This window comes from Equus quagga, chromosome 7 (genome assembly GCF_021613505.1).
Source record: "Equus quagga isolate Etosha38 chromosome 7, UCLA_HA_Equagga_1.0, whole genome shotgun sequence".
Classification (NCBI taxonomy): Eukaryota; Metazoa; Chordata; class Mammalia; order Perissodactyla; family Equidae; genus Equus; species Equus quagga.
Genome location: NC_060273.1, coordinates 108724182 through 108738770, shown reverse-complemented (window position 1 = coordinate 108738770; position 14589 = coordinate 108724182). Strand labels below are relative to the sequence as shown.

At 37.2% G+C, this 14589-nt stretch overlaps 1 protein-coding gene across 4 annotated transcripts in view; it reads left to right on the top strand.

Annotated features, from left to right (window-relative positions):
* The window catches only part of MACIR (macrophage immunometabolism regulator), a 212830-nt gene that overhangs the window by 67646 nt on the left and 130595 nt on the right, over nucleotides 1-14589 (top strand). Inside the window, exon 4 of one of the 4 annotated variants that reach the window (XM_046668140.1) lies at nucleotides 4992-5112. The exons of the other annotated variants lie outside the window; for them this stretch is intronic. Within the exon in view, the coding sequence (XP_046524096.1) occupies nucleotides 4992-5027 (36 nt within the window). The 3' untranslated portion in view covers nucleotides 5028-5112. Of the gene's footprint in view, nucleotides 1-4991; nucleotides 5113-14589 lie in introns of those variants that run through there. 4 annotated transcript variants of the gene reach the window in all.

The following is a 14589-nucleotide window of genomic DNA, read 5'->3' as shown; positions in this document are numbered from 1 at the left end:
CTGGATAACTGTCCCAAATCTTTCAGTTTCTTTCTTTCTAGGAGATTGCCTTTGTAGTCAATTGTAGGTTTTTCTGTCAGTTTATACTCTCTCCCAGTTTTGAAGCAGCAAATATGATAATTTTTGCTTCTTGGTTTACATTACTTATGATCAGATTTTCTATGGTTTGAAAGTTTTATTTCTGAAAGATGGGAGCCAAGCTTGCTAATTTTAATGTTATTGTATTTTACACACTGCTGGTCCGTTTTAGAACCTCAATAAATAGCTGTGGACTGATTCACTGTGACTTCTTTTCTAAGTCCTTCTTGTGGCACCAAGCTTTGCATTGTTGGGTAATACACTCTGCCCTGGCTTCTAGGTGGGTATTGACCTCCTCCGAGCTGTGAATCGACTATGTTAGAATCAGTACAATGAATCTATCAAATGCCTGAATTCAGATACTGTCAATATATTTCAAATTTCTTATCTCTTTTCTCACTCATTTGCTGTGCAGGATTGCCAAATAGTCTAGTCCAGAGAAACTTAGGGCTAAATGAAGCTTCATTTTCTTGGGTAAGATGTGGGATGATGTGCTGTTTAATTAATGGCATAGTTTGGATCTCTATTGCTTCTTCAAAATCACCCAGAGTATAGTCTGTAGGATAATCAGGGCCAGGCCTCACATAGACTGGCTCTCGCTGTTGGGTGTAAAGCCCATGGGATTCTTAACACCAGAAATGTAGTCTGATGCACTTGTCCTTTGGAAGAAAACACCCTCTGATTACTGCGATTTGATAGTTTTGCCTTCATCTCTAGAAGCTGCTGCCAGGTACTTAGTGGTGCATCCTTAGGGCAGCCTTTGCAAAGCTGCTATGTGGAATTTAGGCAAAAATCTAGACTCCTTACTTCAGAGCTTTCTTAATGCTGTTATTTGTCCTTTTTACAAAAGGAAGATACAACCTGTATTTATATAATTAAAAGTGGCACGTGCACAACAATGTGCTCAATATGGCTCAACACTACTACACTGCATACTTCAAAAATGGTTAAGATGGTAAATTTTATGTTAGGTGTATTTTACCATAATTAAAAATTTAAAAAAAATTAGAAAGTGGCTCATGATCTTACTCTTACTTATGATTTGCCTGAAGCCACAGACAAGTGCCTATGTAGGCTAAAGTGATCCCTTTGGTTTTAAATTTATGTTAGATATTTTCTTTTGTTTGGTGAGGAAGATTGGCCCTGAGCTAACATGCTAGCCTCTGTTGCCAATCGTCCTCTTTTTGTTTGAGGAAGATTGTCTTGTTGCTGAGCTGACATCTGTGCCAATCTTCCTCTATTTTGTATGTGGGACGCTGCCACAGCAAGACTTGATGGGCGGTGTGTAGGTCTGCACCCAGGATCTGAATCCGCAAACCCAGGGCTGCCGAAGCAGAGTGCACAAACTTAATCACTGTGCCACTGGGTCAGCCCCTAGATGTTTTCTTGAGTTAACACTATCTCGCCATTCACCTTGAGTGCTGAATATTCTCAAACATCTTGTCAATACTCCTGCCTTCCTCTTGTCTACTTTTTTCTGTGAACATGTATTGAGCATTTATGTATCTGGAACCAGAGAGATGAGAAGCAGGATTTGTTCTCTGCCCTCAAGGAGCTGCAGACTGGTTGGGATGACTGACAAGCAAATACTGGGGCAAAATTCTAAGAAAGATGTGTGTTCATGATGTTTAGGAAATCCTAGAAGGGGCATCAGCCAAGTGTGCAGTGGGGGTAGAGGGTGGACATGCAAGGCTCGGTGGAGGAGGTAATGTCTGAACTGAGTCAGGAAGAGTGACTAGGAGGTAGCTAGATGAAGAAAGGACAGCAGGACATTGCAGACAGAAGAAACACCATCTAAGAAGGTGCAGAGCATGAGGGCGCAAGAAATACTGCAAAGAATTTTATACCTTTGGTGACTAGTATTTGTATGAGAAGGGGTTAGGAAGACGTTGGGGAAGGGGCAAGAAATGAGGCCAGGGAAATAGACAGGGTCAAATCCTCGTATACCAGGCTCAAGAGATTGGATTTTATCCTAAAGCTTCCCCCAAGTGTTTAGGGTAGAACCATACAAGGAATTTAAGCAGGAAATGACATCAAATTTGTGGTTTAGAAAAATCACCTTGAAGTGCTGTGGGAATGAATTAAAATGGAAACAATTGGATGACTTTCCAATAACTCAGATGAGAAATGACAAAGGTGTGAACTAAAGCTGTGGGGTTAGAGGAGAGGAGTGAGAGTTGAGCAATATAGAAGGTGACTGAATATGAGACGAGTGGGCAGGAAGAAGGAGAAGTCAAGAATGTGTAGCTCTTTGAATGATACACTAAAGATTTGTGCATTGCAATATATGAAAATTCCCGTCCTCAGAATAACTGTGGTTAATAACAGGCATGCTCAAGTGTTTAGGGGTGGAGTGCACTGATGTCTACAACTTACTTTGGAATAAGGTGGATTGAGGGAAGGCTAGATGGATTAATACGTGATAAAGCAAAAAGAGCACAAATGATGGAGTAGAATCTAGGTATATGAATGTTTACAGTGCAGTTTTTTCCATTTTACTATGAGGTTGATAATTTTTGGAATAAAATATGAGGGGAAAATTTTGCTCTTAAGTTATTTTATTCAGTGTAGAGAAGTTATAATATGGTTTATTATGTAAAAAAAAAAAAAGCAATATAATTCAAGTTACCCAGACCATATCCAGTAACTTGAAAAACCCCATCACATGCACTGCTTCCATAATATATAACATTTCCACACTGCGGCCATATTAGTGAACTAAGGAATATTTTACCTCAATCTGTTTGCTTTTTGAGCCATATGTTTTTTTCCCAAAATAGCTAGTCTAATGACAGGTAAATGACCTGAACAACCATGCATTGCTCTAGACAACATAAATAACATATACGAAGCATTGCTCACCCCAGAATATCTTATTCTGCTTAGAAACTAGTATAATTGACTTTGGGTACTGTGTGTGAGATGGAGAGAATTAAATATTTTTGAAAAACAAACAAACAAATAAAGAGCTTCCTGATTTGTTGTCTGACAAGGGCACTGATTGTGCCCTTAAGCCAGGTAGAGAATCTGGGAAGAAAAGTAGACTTGAGGTGAGAGGGCATAGGCAGAGAGGATTATTTTGAGTTTGGACATACTGAGTCTAACGGGTCACAGACAGCTGGACATATGGCTTTGGAACTCAGAGGAGGGTTCTGTGCTGGAGATGGGGAGTCATTAGAATACAACCAGATGGTCATGTAGGTGAGAGCCTGGGAGGGTGAGTAGAGTGTAAGAAAAGATGACCAAGATTAGAACTCTGAGGAACATTCGAAGAGATAGAGAAGTCAAACCTTCTTAGGAGACAAGGAAGGCATATCCAGATAGGTAGGAGGAAAATGTGCACGTGCTAGCGAGACACAGAGAAAGAGAGAGAGAGACAGACAGACAGACATAACAGATCTGAGAGGGAATAGCGAATCGGAGAGAAGGAGTGGCTAGCAGTGTCAAGTGCCTCTTACTGGGTTTGGTGGTTCTAAGTGATCAGAAAACACGACGAGAGCAGTTCCAGTGAAGAGGTGGACTCAGAAGCTGGATTATAGCACTATAAGGCGTTGAGGACTTTAGAATTTGGATACAGGAATCACAGATTATTCTTTAAAGAAGTCTGGCTTTGATAGATTGAGATACATTTTTTTAATAAGATCAGGACTCAAGTGTCTGGGGGGGGGAATAATAGATTAAACAGACAGAAGAGAAATTGGTAATAGTTGAGGCCAAGTGCCTGAATGACTGTGAGGGGAAGGAACCCAGAGGCCAGGTGGAGGGTCTAGATCTGAATGGGGGTAGGGAGACCTCTCTGTCTTCCCACTGAAATGGGGGAAAGGAGGTGAGGACAGGTGTGGATAAGTTCCTTTTCTGGGTAGGGGAAGAGGCCAAGCAGGAAGATGAAGAAGCTCTGGCTACTGGCATCTTATTTTCTCTGTGAAGTACAATATGACGTCACTAGGTAAAAGTGATAGGGACTGTGATGGGGCGGGGACTTATGAAGATGGTTTGGAATAACTATTTTCAAATTGAGAGCAAGAGCAGAATAGAGACATGGAAAGGAATGCCAGGCCATCAGAAGGTTGGATAGTTTTCTCCAGGAGCTCTTAGCTACTTAGATGTAAAAGATCTCTCTTTGGCCATTTCCATTCCGAACTGCTCGTCAACTCTCAGCTGCCTTCTGCTCTGGGTTTAAGCCTTATCATAAACAGAATGTACCTTGGGCTGGTACTTTTCCTTTTGTAAAGGGCTAAACATTTTCAACCTGTACAACTTACAGCAAATAAACAACGAGAAAATGAGTTTGAACATGTTTTCCCCAGAAACATCATTTGAAATCTAGTCCTCTGTGATGTTGGTATCATAATTAGATTGATCCACACACTGACATGACCACGGAAGCTGGACATGACCTAGTATTTATATTATATTTCACAGCTCACTTCCTTGGGCAGGTAGCATATCCTGTTTCTGCTAACCTGACTGTTCTTTTCTGGCAGGACAGAAGTTGCCAAGTCTCACCTTACTCCCTACATCCTACGTATTCAGGTGAGAGGCAAGATTAACGGATCTAAATAGAGGTTTTACTATTCACCTTTTAGTTTCCCACTGACCAACTGTCATCCTGGTGTTCTTCTTTCTGGAAAAGTCACTCCAATCCTGATCTCTGCTTTCTCATATATGGTTGTACTTGACGGCGGGGTCAGCCTTTGGTGTGGCTTCCTGTGTGAGTCCTAGATGTGAGTCTCATGTGGTTTTCACCTCCACCGCTGTTTCTGATACAGATCCTGCTCTGTACTCCACAGCAGTGGGGAACTTCCTGGCTTCTTCGGCATTCAGAAGTACCATCGCTGTGTCTTCCCTGAGTCATGAACTCAAGTGACAGAACTCATTGGAGCCTCAACTAGCTCTCTCTTGGTTTCCCACAGAGCAAGATTAATAAATGTTTCAGAAACAGTTTGTGAAGTATTGAGTCAACTTGGAATCAGAACCCAAGATAATTTCTCACTCATTTCGTCCTGATTTTGAAGATTTAATGCCGTGTTTTAGATGTGGTCAATCATTTGGTGAGTTCCACTTCCCTGCCTTCTGCTTGGGTTGAGGTGCTCCTCAGGGTCCCAGTCAACACACATTTATCAAGGACCTACTTGAGCTTGTCATTGGCAATAAAGAGGCAGATAAATCATGATAACTGTCATCAAAGGCGTTCACAGTTTGGTAAGGGACAAGCTGGCAGCTAACGTATAGCAATGATTTTCAAAATGTAGTGCGCAGGATAATCAACTGGAACACTAGATATAATGCAGGTTCCTGAGCCCATCCTTAGAAAGGACGACAAAGGATCTGAATATTTAATAAGCACGTAGGGGTGGGTGGCCTGGGGAATGGTGGAGATGAGTCTGATGCAAATGGTGTGAGAATCACACTTGGAAAAACACTGCAAGATGGCGTATAAGGATTAGAATGAAGGTTATCTACCCTGGGTGCTCTGGGAGCCAAGGAGTGGCTGATTGACTTAGTTGAGGGAGGGGTTTATGGGTTGGGATAGGCTGAGGAAGGGAGGTTTATTGGACAACTATACTGTCTCCACTCACTGATCTGTGAGGATGAAGTCGTATAAGTTTCCTTGTCCTTGTCCCTTTGTCTCAGAAGCCTCTGCTAAAGTATTTTCTATTTGATCTATAGTGTGCACCCTTTTCTGTATTTTTAATGGTTTCTTTTTACTTAACAAATTATACCGTCTCCCACTTCATGGGTTTTGCGTGTCTTTTCCCATTTCTAGGCATGTTGTAATTTAAGTATCAGTTTCCTCCAAAACTGAGTTTCCCATCCTCAGCTCCTTATTTCTGAATTTCAGTTACTCCATATGCTTTTTGACTTTAGCAAATAAACTCTTTTTTTTAACCCTAAACTGAAAATACAACCATCACCTCACCCAGACTTTGAATTTTTGTTTACTTCTGTCAGTTTGAAAGGAAGATGTAGGGTATTTTTTGTGAAACTGGACCACAAAGGAAATGTTCAACTGAGAGCAAAATATTTTCTTTCTAGAAATCCATTAGCTTTAGTGGGTATGAGTGTGTAGTTTTTACTCTTCGGAATTTTGCTGAGAGAAGACTACACAAGCAGACTGGGTTAGAGCAACTGAAGATAAGTGTGTATGGAAGATATCATAGAATACTTTAGCATCTGTACGTTTGTGTCTTTGAATTTACACTTTGATGTGGAGAGTGAGAAATGTATCATATGCAAATATTTATGCAGTTAGTCTCTTAAACAAGTCATCACTGAGAAATGGGAAATACTGTCCAGCCTTTTTTATATGCAAGTATTATTTCCCTCATATTGAAATGTTGAAATACAGAGACAAGAGTTGTTGTGTTACATTAGCAGGGAGGAGAGATGTGAAAAAGCTGTGTCATCCATTTTATGAAAGAAGATGCTATGGACTGAATTCTGTTCCCCCCAGATTCATATGTTGAAGCCCAAACCCCCAATGTGACTGTGTTTGGAGATAGGGCTTTTAGGATGTAATTAAGGTTAAACGAGGTTATAAGTGTGGAGTCCTGATCTGATAGGATTCATGGCTTTATAAGTAAAGGAAGAGAAAGATTCTGTCCACGCACATGCACTGAGTAGAGACCGTGTGAGCACATAGTGAGAAGGCTGCCATCTGACGCCAGGAAGTGAGCCCTCCCTAAAACCCGACCATGCTGACAGCCTGATCTCAGAATTCTAGCTTCCGGGACTGTTGAGAAAATAAATTTCTATTGTTTAAGCCACCCAGTCTACGGTATTTTGCTGTGGCAGCCCAAGCAGACCAAGAGAGAAGACACACTTGGCAGCATGGGAGTCTGAGGATCTGGGTTCTAGTTCTCATTCTACCACTCTTAGCTCTTACGGCTCTAGAAGTTTCACGAGACCTCACCTTCCTCTCCTCAGAATGAGGGAGTAAGATTGACTCTTACGATAGTTTTAAATTTTTGAAATCTGTGATTCTAGTTCCATGAAATGAACTGCATTGCTGAAGGTCACATAGCATCATGCTTGAAGCAACCTTAAAGGCCTTTTTGCCTAATTCTCTCATTCAGTGGAAGAGGAAACTAAGGCCCAGTAGATTGGGCATGACTTTCCCAATGTCTCCCTGATACTCCTGGCAATGCCTGGAAAAGTAGTCTCTTCTTTGTTCCTCTTCCTATTACACTGCTGAGTGGGTTGCCAGCTGTTAAACAGGAATAATGTTTTCTATCATGGACCTATTTTATAAGGAAAATGTTGATAAGTTGGGAAATACTAAGCTTTTCAGAATAAATTCTTTTTTATCATATTGTGGTGATTTATGATGAAAATATTCTGTAAATGTTTTCTTTTAAAGTTACCTATTATTGCTTTTATTTCTAACCACTTATTAATAAGTAGCGCTAATATACATATATAGTAATATTTTATTTAAAAATTTTTTTCAAAATAACACATGTATATGGTAAATAATCAAATAATACAGATGAGTTTATGATGAAAAGTTACAATTTCTCACCCATGCTTCTCTATTCCCAACTATTCTCCCCAAAGACAAGATCTTTTAGCTGTTACTTTTAAAATTTCTTTTGGAGATCACTTCGATAACTTTAGAGAATTGTGCTTATTCCTGTACTCCTCCCTAAATCAATAACCCACATCCATAGACTTACTATTAAGAAATTTGAGGTGATAACTCACTTATATTACTCTCCTGTCCCCATCCCCCATGCTGAAGTTTTGATATTAATATTATTTTTAGTTTTCCTAAACCTTTGTAATTCTTAAACGGTATCATAGAACTCATTCTTTTGGCAGGAGTTTTTGATTCCTTGCTTTGTAAAATGAGTACATCTAAGTAGTAGGACCCCTACTTCTTTCTCACTTTTCCGTTCCTATTTCTACATCCTCCTCCTCTCAGCTACACATTTGCTTTTATGTTGTCAAGGTTAACATTCACATTTCATTCTCCAACCACAAATGTAGCTTCTATGCTTGTCCTGACCTTGACTGGAAATGTTGAAAACCAATAAAACAATGTTTAATATTTAATTTTTAAAGAATGATTTGGGACCCCAGATAGTCTGTACAAATGGATTTTCTGCAAAAATCAAAATTGAAAATTTGCTACGTAGGCAATTTTGCATTAAAATTTACATTTAAATTATAATAAGAGATAAATATGCCATTATTTTCTGCTTTGCTCTTAAAAAACGACTTAGCATAAATAAAATGCAAGAAAAGGTGTCATGAATATCATTTAAATAATTTTTTAAAGCTGTTAATTTTTATAAAATCGGAATTTCTTTGGTTCAAAAGGTCTGATTAGACACTGCATTAAATTGTATTGCTTTGAAAGTCTTGATAGTGACCTGACAACTGGTTTACTCAATGAATTCAGTAAAATTCTACCTTTAATATGCTTCTGCTGTGTGATGCTTAAAATTATTCCCTGTAACTAAATCAGAACCTCACTATAAGTCATCCTTAGAGTCACACCCAAAAGATTTCGTTATTGTTAAAAGTGTAGTTGCAGTAGTTGGTTTGGGATGAAGGAAAGACCTTGACCTTAACTATCTTCCGGACTGAATTCTGCTGTGTCCAGTGAAGCCTGTAGGAGGTTTCCATGGGCTTTGGGTCAAGTGTGTCTATATTTTTAATTATTTCAATACGTTGCCTTTTTTTGTAGCCATATTTCCAGTGGTTGCTAGGGAGCTATTTGTATAGCAGGGACTACAAGACTCTATGCCTTTTTGATGAAAATATGTTCTTGAGCTTCCTTGCCTTTTTAGCATTTCATATCTTGCAGACATAAATCATAGAGCTGAGCTTAGCTCGCATAGCTCTGTATATTTTCACTTCCCCAAGAGTAGTTGTATCATTTCTGAGGTAGGAGGATCAATATGGGATACAGTTCTCTAAGTAAGGGCTAAACCAGCATCAAATATAGCACTGACGAAGCATTTAGCGGCTTCCTGTTTGCAATGTTCATCAAAGCTATAAAGCTGAGTAATACTAGGATTTGAACCCTGCAGAGGAGTGTATGGTCGCAAAATAGCTGAGACAGTCTTTGTACTTGTAATGGCACCTGAAGGTTTCTGTTTTTACAGTAGATTGCAATGGAATTCCCTTTTAAGGCCCTTAACTCCTGATTAAATCACATTTCTCATTATGGCAAAATTTATTATGAACTAATGTCACTATATTTCAAAAGATTCTTCTAGATTATGAACTGCTAGAGAGCATTCATTATGCTTTATCTTCTTTATATATTCTAGAGGGAACTGCAGGATGTTTCTCATACATGAGAAGATTGGCAGGGGCGTATTTTTTGCACTGTGCTAATCAATTTAGATGCATTATTTTCTTTAATTCTCATAACAAGTCTATGAGGGAGGCCTTCTTTAGTCCCATTTCATGGATGAGTAACTTAAGGAAATGAAAGATTAAGTCACTTGACTAGAGGCAAATAGCTAGTTAAATGATAGAGCCAGAATTGGTGTACCTGAATTCTTCCAGAATGTCATATGATTGGAATCATACAGTATATAGCCTTTCAAATTGACTTCTTTCACTTAATAATATGCATTTAAGTTTCCTTCATGTATTTTCATGGCTTGATAATTCACTTCTTTTTAGCTCTGGATAATAGTGTGTTGTCTGGATGTGCCACAGTTTATTTATCCATTCGCCTACTGAAGGACATCTTGGTTGCTTCAAAATCCTGGCAATTATGAATAAAAGCTGCTATAAGTGTTCATGTGCAGGCTTTTCTGGGGATATGTTTTCAGCTCCTTTGGATACATACCAAGGAGCATGATTGCTGGCTCGTATAGTATGAGTATGTTTAATTTTGTAAGAGACCACCAAACTTTCTTCCACAGTGATGGTACCATTTTGCGTTCCCAACAGCAACGAGAGTTCCTGTTGTTCCCCATGCTTGTCAGCATTTGCTGTTGTCGGTGTTCTGTATTTGGACCATTTAAATAGGTGTGTAGTAGTATCTTATTAATTTAGTTTGAAATTCCCTAATGACATATGATGTCGAACATCTTTTCATACGCTTCTTTGCCATCTGTATATCTTCATTGATGAGGTGTCTGTTGAGGTCTTTGGCCAATTTTTTAATCTGGTGGTTTGTTTTCTTATTTTTGAGTTTTAAGAGTTCTTTGTATGTTTTGGATAACAGTCCTTTATCAGATGTATCTTTTGCAAATATTTTCTCTCAGTCTATGGCTTATCTTCTCGTTCCTTTGACACTGTCTTTTGCAAAGCAGACATTTTTAATTTGAATAAAGTCCAGCTTATCAATTATTTCTTTCATGAATTGTTCCTTTGGTGTTGTATCTAAAAAATCACCATACTCAAGGTTATCTGATGTTTCTCCTATGTTATCTTCTAGGAGTTTTATAGCTTTGTGTTTTACATTTAGATCTGTGCCTCATTTTGAGTTAATTTTTGTGAAGGGTGTAAGGTCTGTGTCTAGATTTTTTTGCAAGTGGATGACCATTTGTCCCCACACCATTTGTTGAAGAAAGTATCTTTGCTCCATTTTATTGACTTTGCTCCTTTGTCAAAAATCAGTTTCCTATATTTATGTGGGTCTATTTCTGGGCTTTCTATTCTTTTCCATTGATTTATTCATCTATTCTTTCACCAATGCCACACTGTTGTGATTACTGTGGCTTTACAGTATGTCTTAAAGTCAGATAGTGTTAGTCCTACAATCTTGTTCTTCAAGATTGAGTTGTCTATCCCAGATCTTTTGCCTCTTCATTACACTCTTTAGAATCAGTTTGTCAATATTCAAAATATACCTTGCTGGAATTTTGATTGGGATTGTGTTAAATCTGTAGACCAAGTTGGGAAGACTGACCTCTTGACTATATTGAGTCATTTATGAACATGGAGTATTTTTCCATTTATTTAGCTCTTCTTTCGTATTTTCACCAGAGTTTTGTAGTTTTCCTCATACAGATCTTGTACATATTTTGTTAGATTTATACCTAATATTTTTGGAGTGCTAATATAAATGGTGATGTACTTTTAATGTCAAATTCTACTTGTTAATTGTTGGTGTATAGGAAAGAAGTTGACTTTTGTATATTAACTTTGTGTTCTGCAACCTTGCTATACTCACTTATTAGTTTCAGGAGGGTTTTTTTTGTGGATTCTTCAGATTTTCTACCCAGACAATCATGTCACCTGTGAACAAAGACAGTTTTATTTCTTCCTTCCCAATTGGTATACTTTTTGTTTCCTTTTATTGTCTTATTGCAGCGTTAGGACTTCCAGTATGATGTTGAAAAACAGTGGCGACAGGGGAATGTCTTGCCTTGTTTCTCATCTTAGCTGGAAAGTTTCAGGCTTCTCATTATTCGGTATGGTGCTAGCTGTAGGGTTTTTGTAGATGTTCTTTATCAAGTTGAAGAATTTCCTTTCTATTCCTAGTTTGCTGAGTGTTTTTATCATGAATGGGTGTTGGATTTTGTCAAATGCTTTTTTGGATCTATTAATATGATCTTGTAATTTTTCTTCTTAGTCTGCTGATGTACTGGATTACATTAATTGATTGTTGAATATTGAACCTGCTTTGCATTATCTGGGATAAATTCCACTTGGTTATGCTGTATAATTCTTTTTATACATGGTTGGATTCAATTTGCTAATATTTTGTTAAAAGATTTTGCATCTATATTCCTGAGAGATTTTGGTCTATAGTTTTCTCTTCTTGTAATGTCTTTGTCTGGTTTTGGTATTAGGAAAATGCTGGCCTCATAGAACAACTTAAGAAGTATGTCTTCTTCTATCTTCTGGAAGAGATTGTCGAGAATTGTTATAATTTATTCCTTAAATGTTTAGTAGATTTCACCTGTGCAACCATCTGGACCTAGGGCTTTCTGTTGGAAGGCTATTAATTTTTTATTTCTTTAACAGATACGGACCTATTCAGGTTGTTTGTTTCTTCTTGTTTGAGTTTCGGTAGATACTGTCTTTCAAGGAATTGGTCCATTTCATCTAGGTTATCAAATTCGTGGGCATAGAGTTTTTCATAATATTCTTTTATTATCCTCCTAATACTCATGAGATAGTAATGTCCCCTATTTCATTTGTTATATTAGTAATCTATGTCTTCTCTCTTTTTTTCTTAGTTGGCCTGGCTAGAGGCTTATCAATTTTGTTAATCTTTTCAAAGAATCAGCTTTTGGTTTTGTAGATTTTGTCTACTGATTTCCTATTTTCAATGTAATTGATTCCTACTCTAACTTTTATTATTTCTTTTCTTCCACTGCTTTGGACTTGATTTGCACTTCTTTTTCTAGTTTTTTAAGGTGGAAGCTTAGATGATTGATTTTAGATATTTCTTCTTTTTTAATGTATGCATCCGCTGTTATTAACTTCCCTCTATACACTGCTTTCACTGTATCCCACAAATTTTGATATTATGTTTTTATTTTCTTTGAGTTCAAAATATTTTTTAATATCTCTTGAGATTTGTTTTTTGACCCATGTATTATTTAGAAGTATGCTGTTTAATCTCCAAATATTTTGGGATTTTACAGCTATCTTTCTGTTATTGATTTCTAGTTTAATTCCATTGTGGTTTACAGGCACACATTGTGTGATGTATTCTATTCTTTTAAATTTACTGTGTTTTATGGCCCAGAATATGGTCTATCTTGGTGAATGATCCCTATGAGCTTGAGAAGAATGTGTATTCTGCTATTCTTGGATGAAGTAGTCTATAGATATCAATTATATCCAGTTGATTGATGGTGCTGCTGAGTTCAAGTATGTTCTTATTGATCTTCTGGCTGCTGGATCTGTCCGTTTCTGATAGAGAGGCGTTAGAGTCACCAAGTATAATAGCATATTAATCTATTTCTCCTTGCAGTTCTATCAGTTTTTGCCTCATGTATTTTGATGCTCTGTTGTTAGACACATACACATTAAGGATCATTATGTTTTCTTAGAGTATTGACCTCTTATAATTATGTAATGCTCCTCTTTATTCCTAGTAATTTTCCTTGCTTTGAAGTCTCTCTGAAATTATGATTACTACTCCTGCTTTCTTTTGATTAGCATTAGGATGGTTTATCTTTCTCCATCCCTTTAGTTTTAATTACTGTGTTTTTATATTTAAAATGGGTTTCTGGGGCCCACCCAGTGGCGTAGTGGTTAAGTTCACATGCCCCACTTCAGCAGCCCGTGGGTTCAGGTCCTGGGCATGGAGCTACATACTATTCATCAAGCCATGCTATGGTGGTGTCCCACACACAAAATAAAGGAAGATTGACACAGATGTTAGCTCAGGGATGATCTTCCTCACCAAAAAGAAAAAAAGAAAGAAAGAAAAGAAAAACTGGGTTTCTTTTAGAAAAAGTATAATTGAATTTTGTTTTGTGATCCACTTGACAATCTGTCTTTTAAGTAATGTATTTAGACTATTGACATTTAAAGTCATTATTGATGTAATTGGATTAATATCTACCATATTCATTACTGTTTTCTACTTGTTTCTCTTGTTCTTTGTTCCTATTTTTGTCTTCCACACTTTTTCTGCCTTTTGTGGTTTTAATTGAGCATGTTGTATGATTTGATCTTCTTTCCTTTCTTAGCATATCAATTATAATTCTTTTTAATTCTTTTAGTGGTTGCCCTAGAATTTACAATATACAGTTACAACTAATCCAAGTCCACCTTCAAATAACACTATACCACTTCATGGGTAGTGTGAGTACCTTATAATATGTACAATATATTCCTAATCCCTCCATCTTGTCCCTTATATCATTACTGTCATTCATTTCACTTATATATAGGCATCTGTATGTATATATGTATACATAAGCATACTTAACAGAATATATTGTTGCTAGTATTTTGAACAAATTGTTATCTGTTAGATCAATTAAGAATAAGAAAAGCAAAAGTTTTTATTTTACCTTCACTCGTTTCTTCTCCAGTACTCTTCCTTTCTTTATGGAGATCCAAGTTTCTGAGCTATATTGTTTTCTTTCTCTCTGAAGAACTTCTTTTAAACGTTTACTGCAACAAACTTTCTCAATTTTTATGTGTTTTTTATTTCTCCTTCACTTTTGAAGGATAATTTCACAGGGTACAGAATTCTAAGTTGGTGGCTTTTTTTTCCCCTCAACACTTTAAATATTTCACTCCATTCTCTTCTCGCTTATGTGGTTTTTGAGAAGTCAGATGTAATTCTTATTTTTGCTTCTCTATAGATAAGGTATTTTCCCCCTCTCTGGCTTCTTTCAAGATTTTAAAAAATCTTTTATTTTCTAAAGTTTGTATATACATATATATACATATATATATGCATTTGTCCTGCTTAGTGTTCTCTGCACTTCCTGGATCTGTGGTTTGGTGTCTGACATTAATTATGAGGAAATTCTTAGTCATTATTACTTCAGACATTACTTCTATTTCCTTCTCTCTTTCTTCTCCTTCTGGTATTCCCATTTTATATATATATATATATATATATAT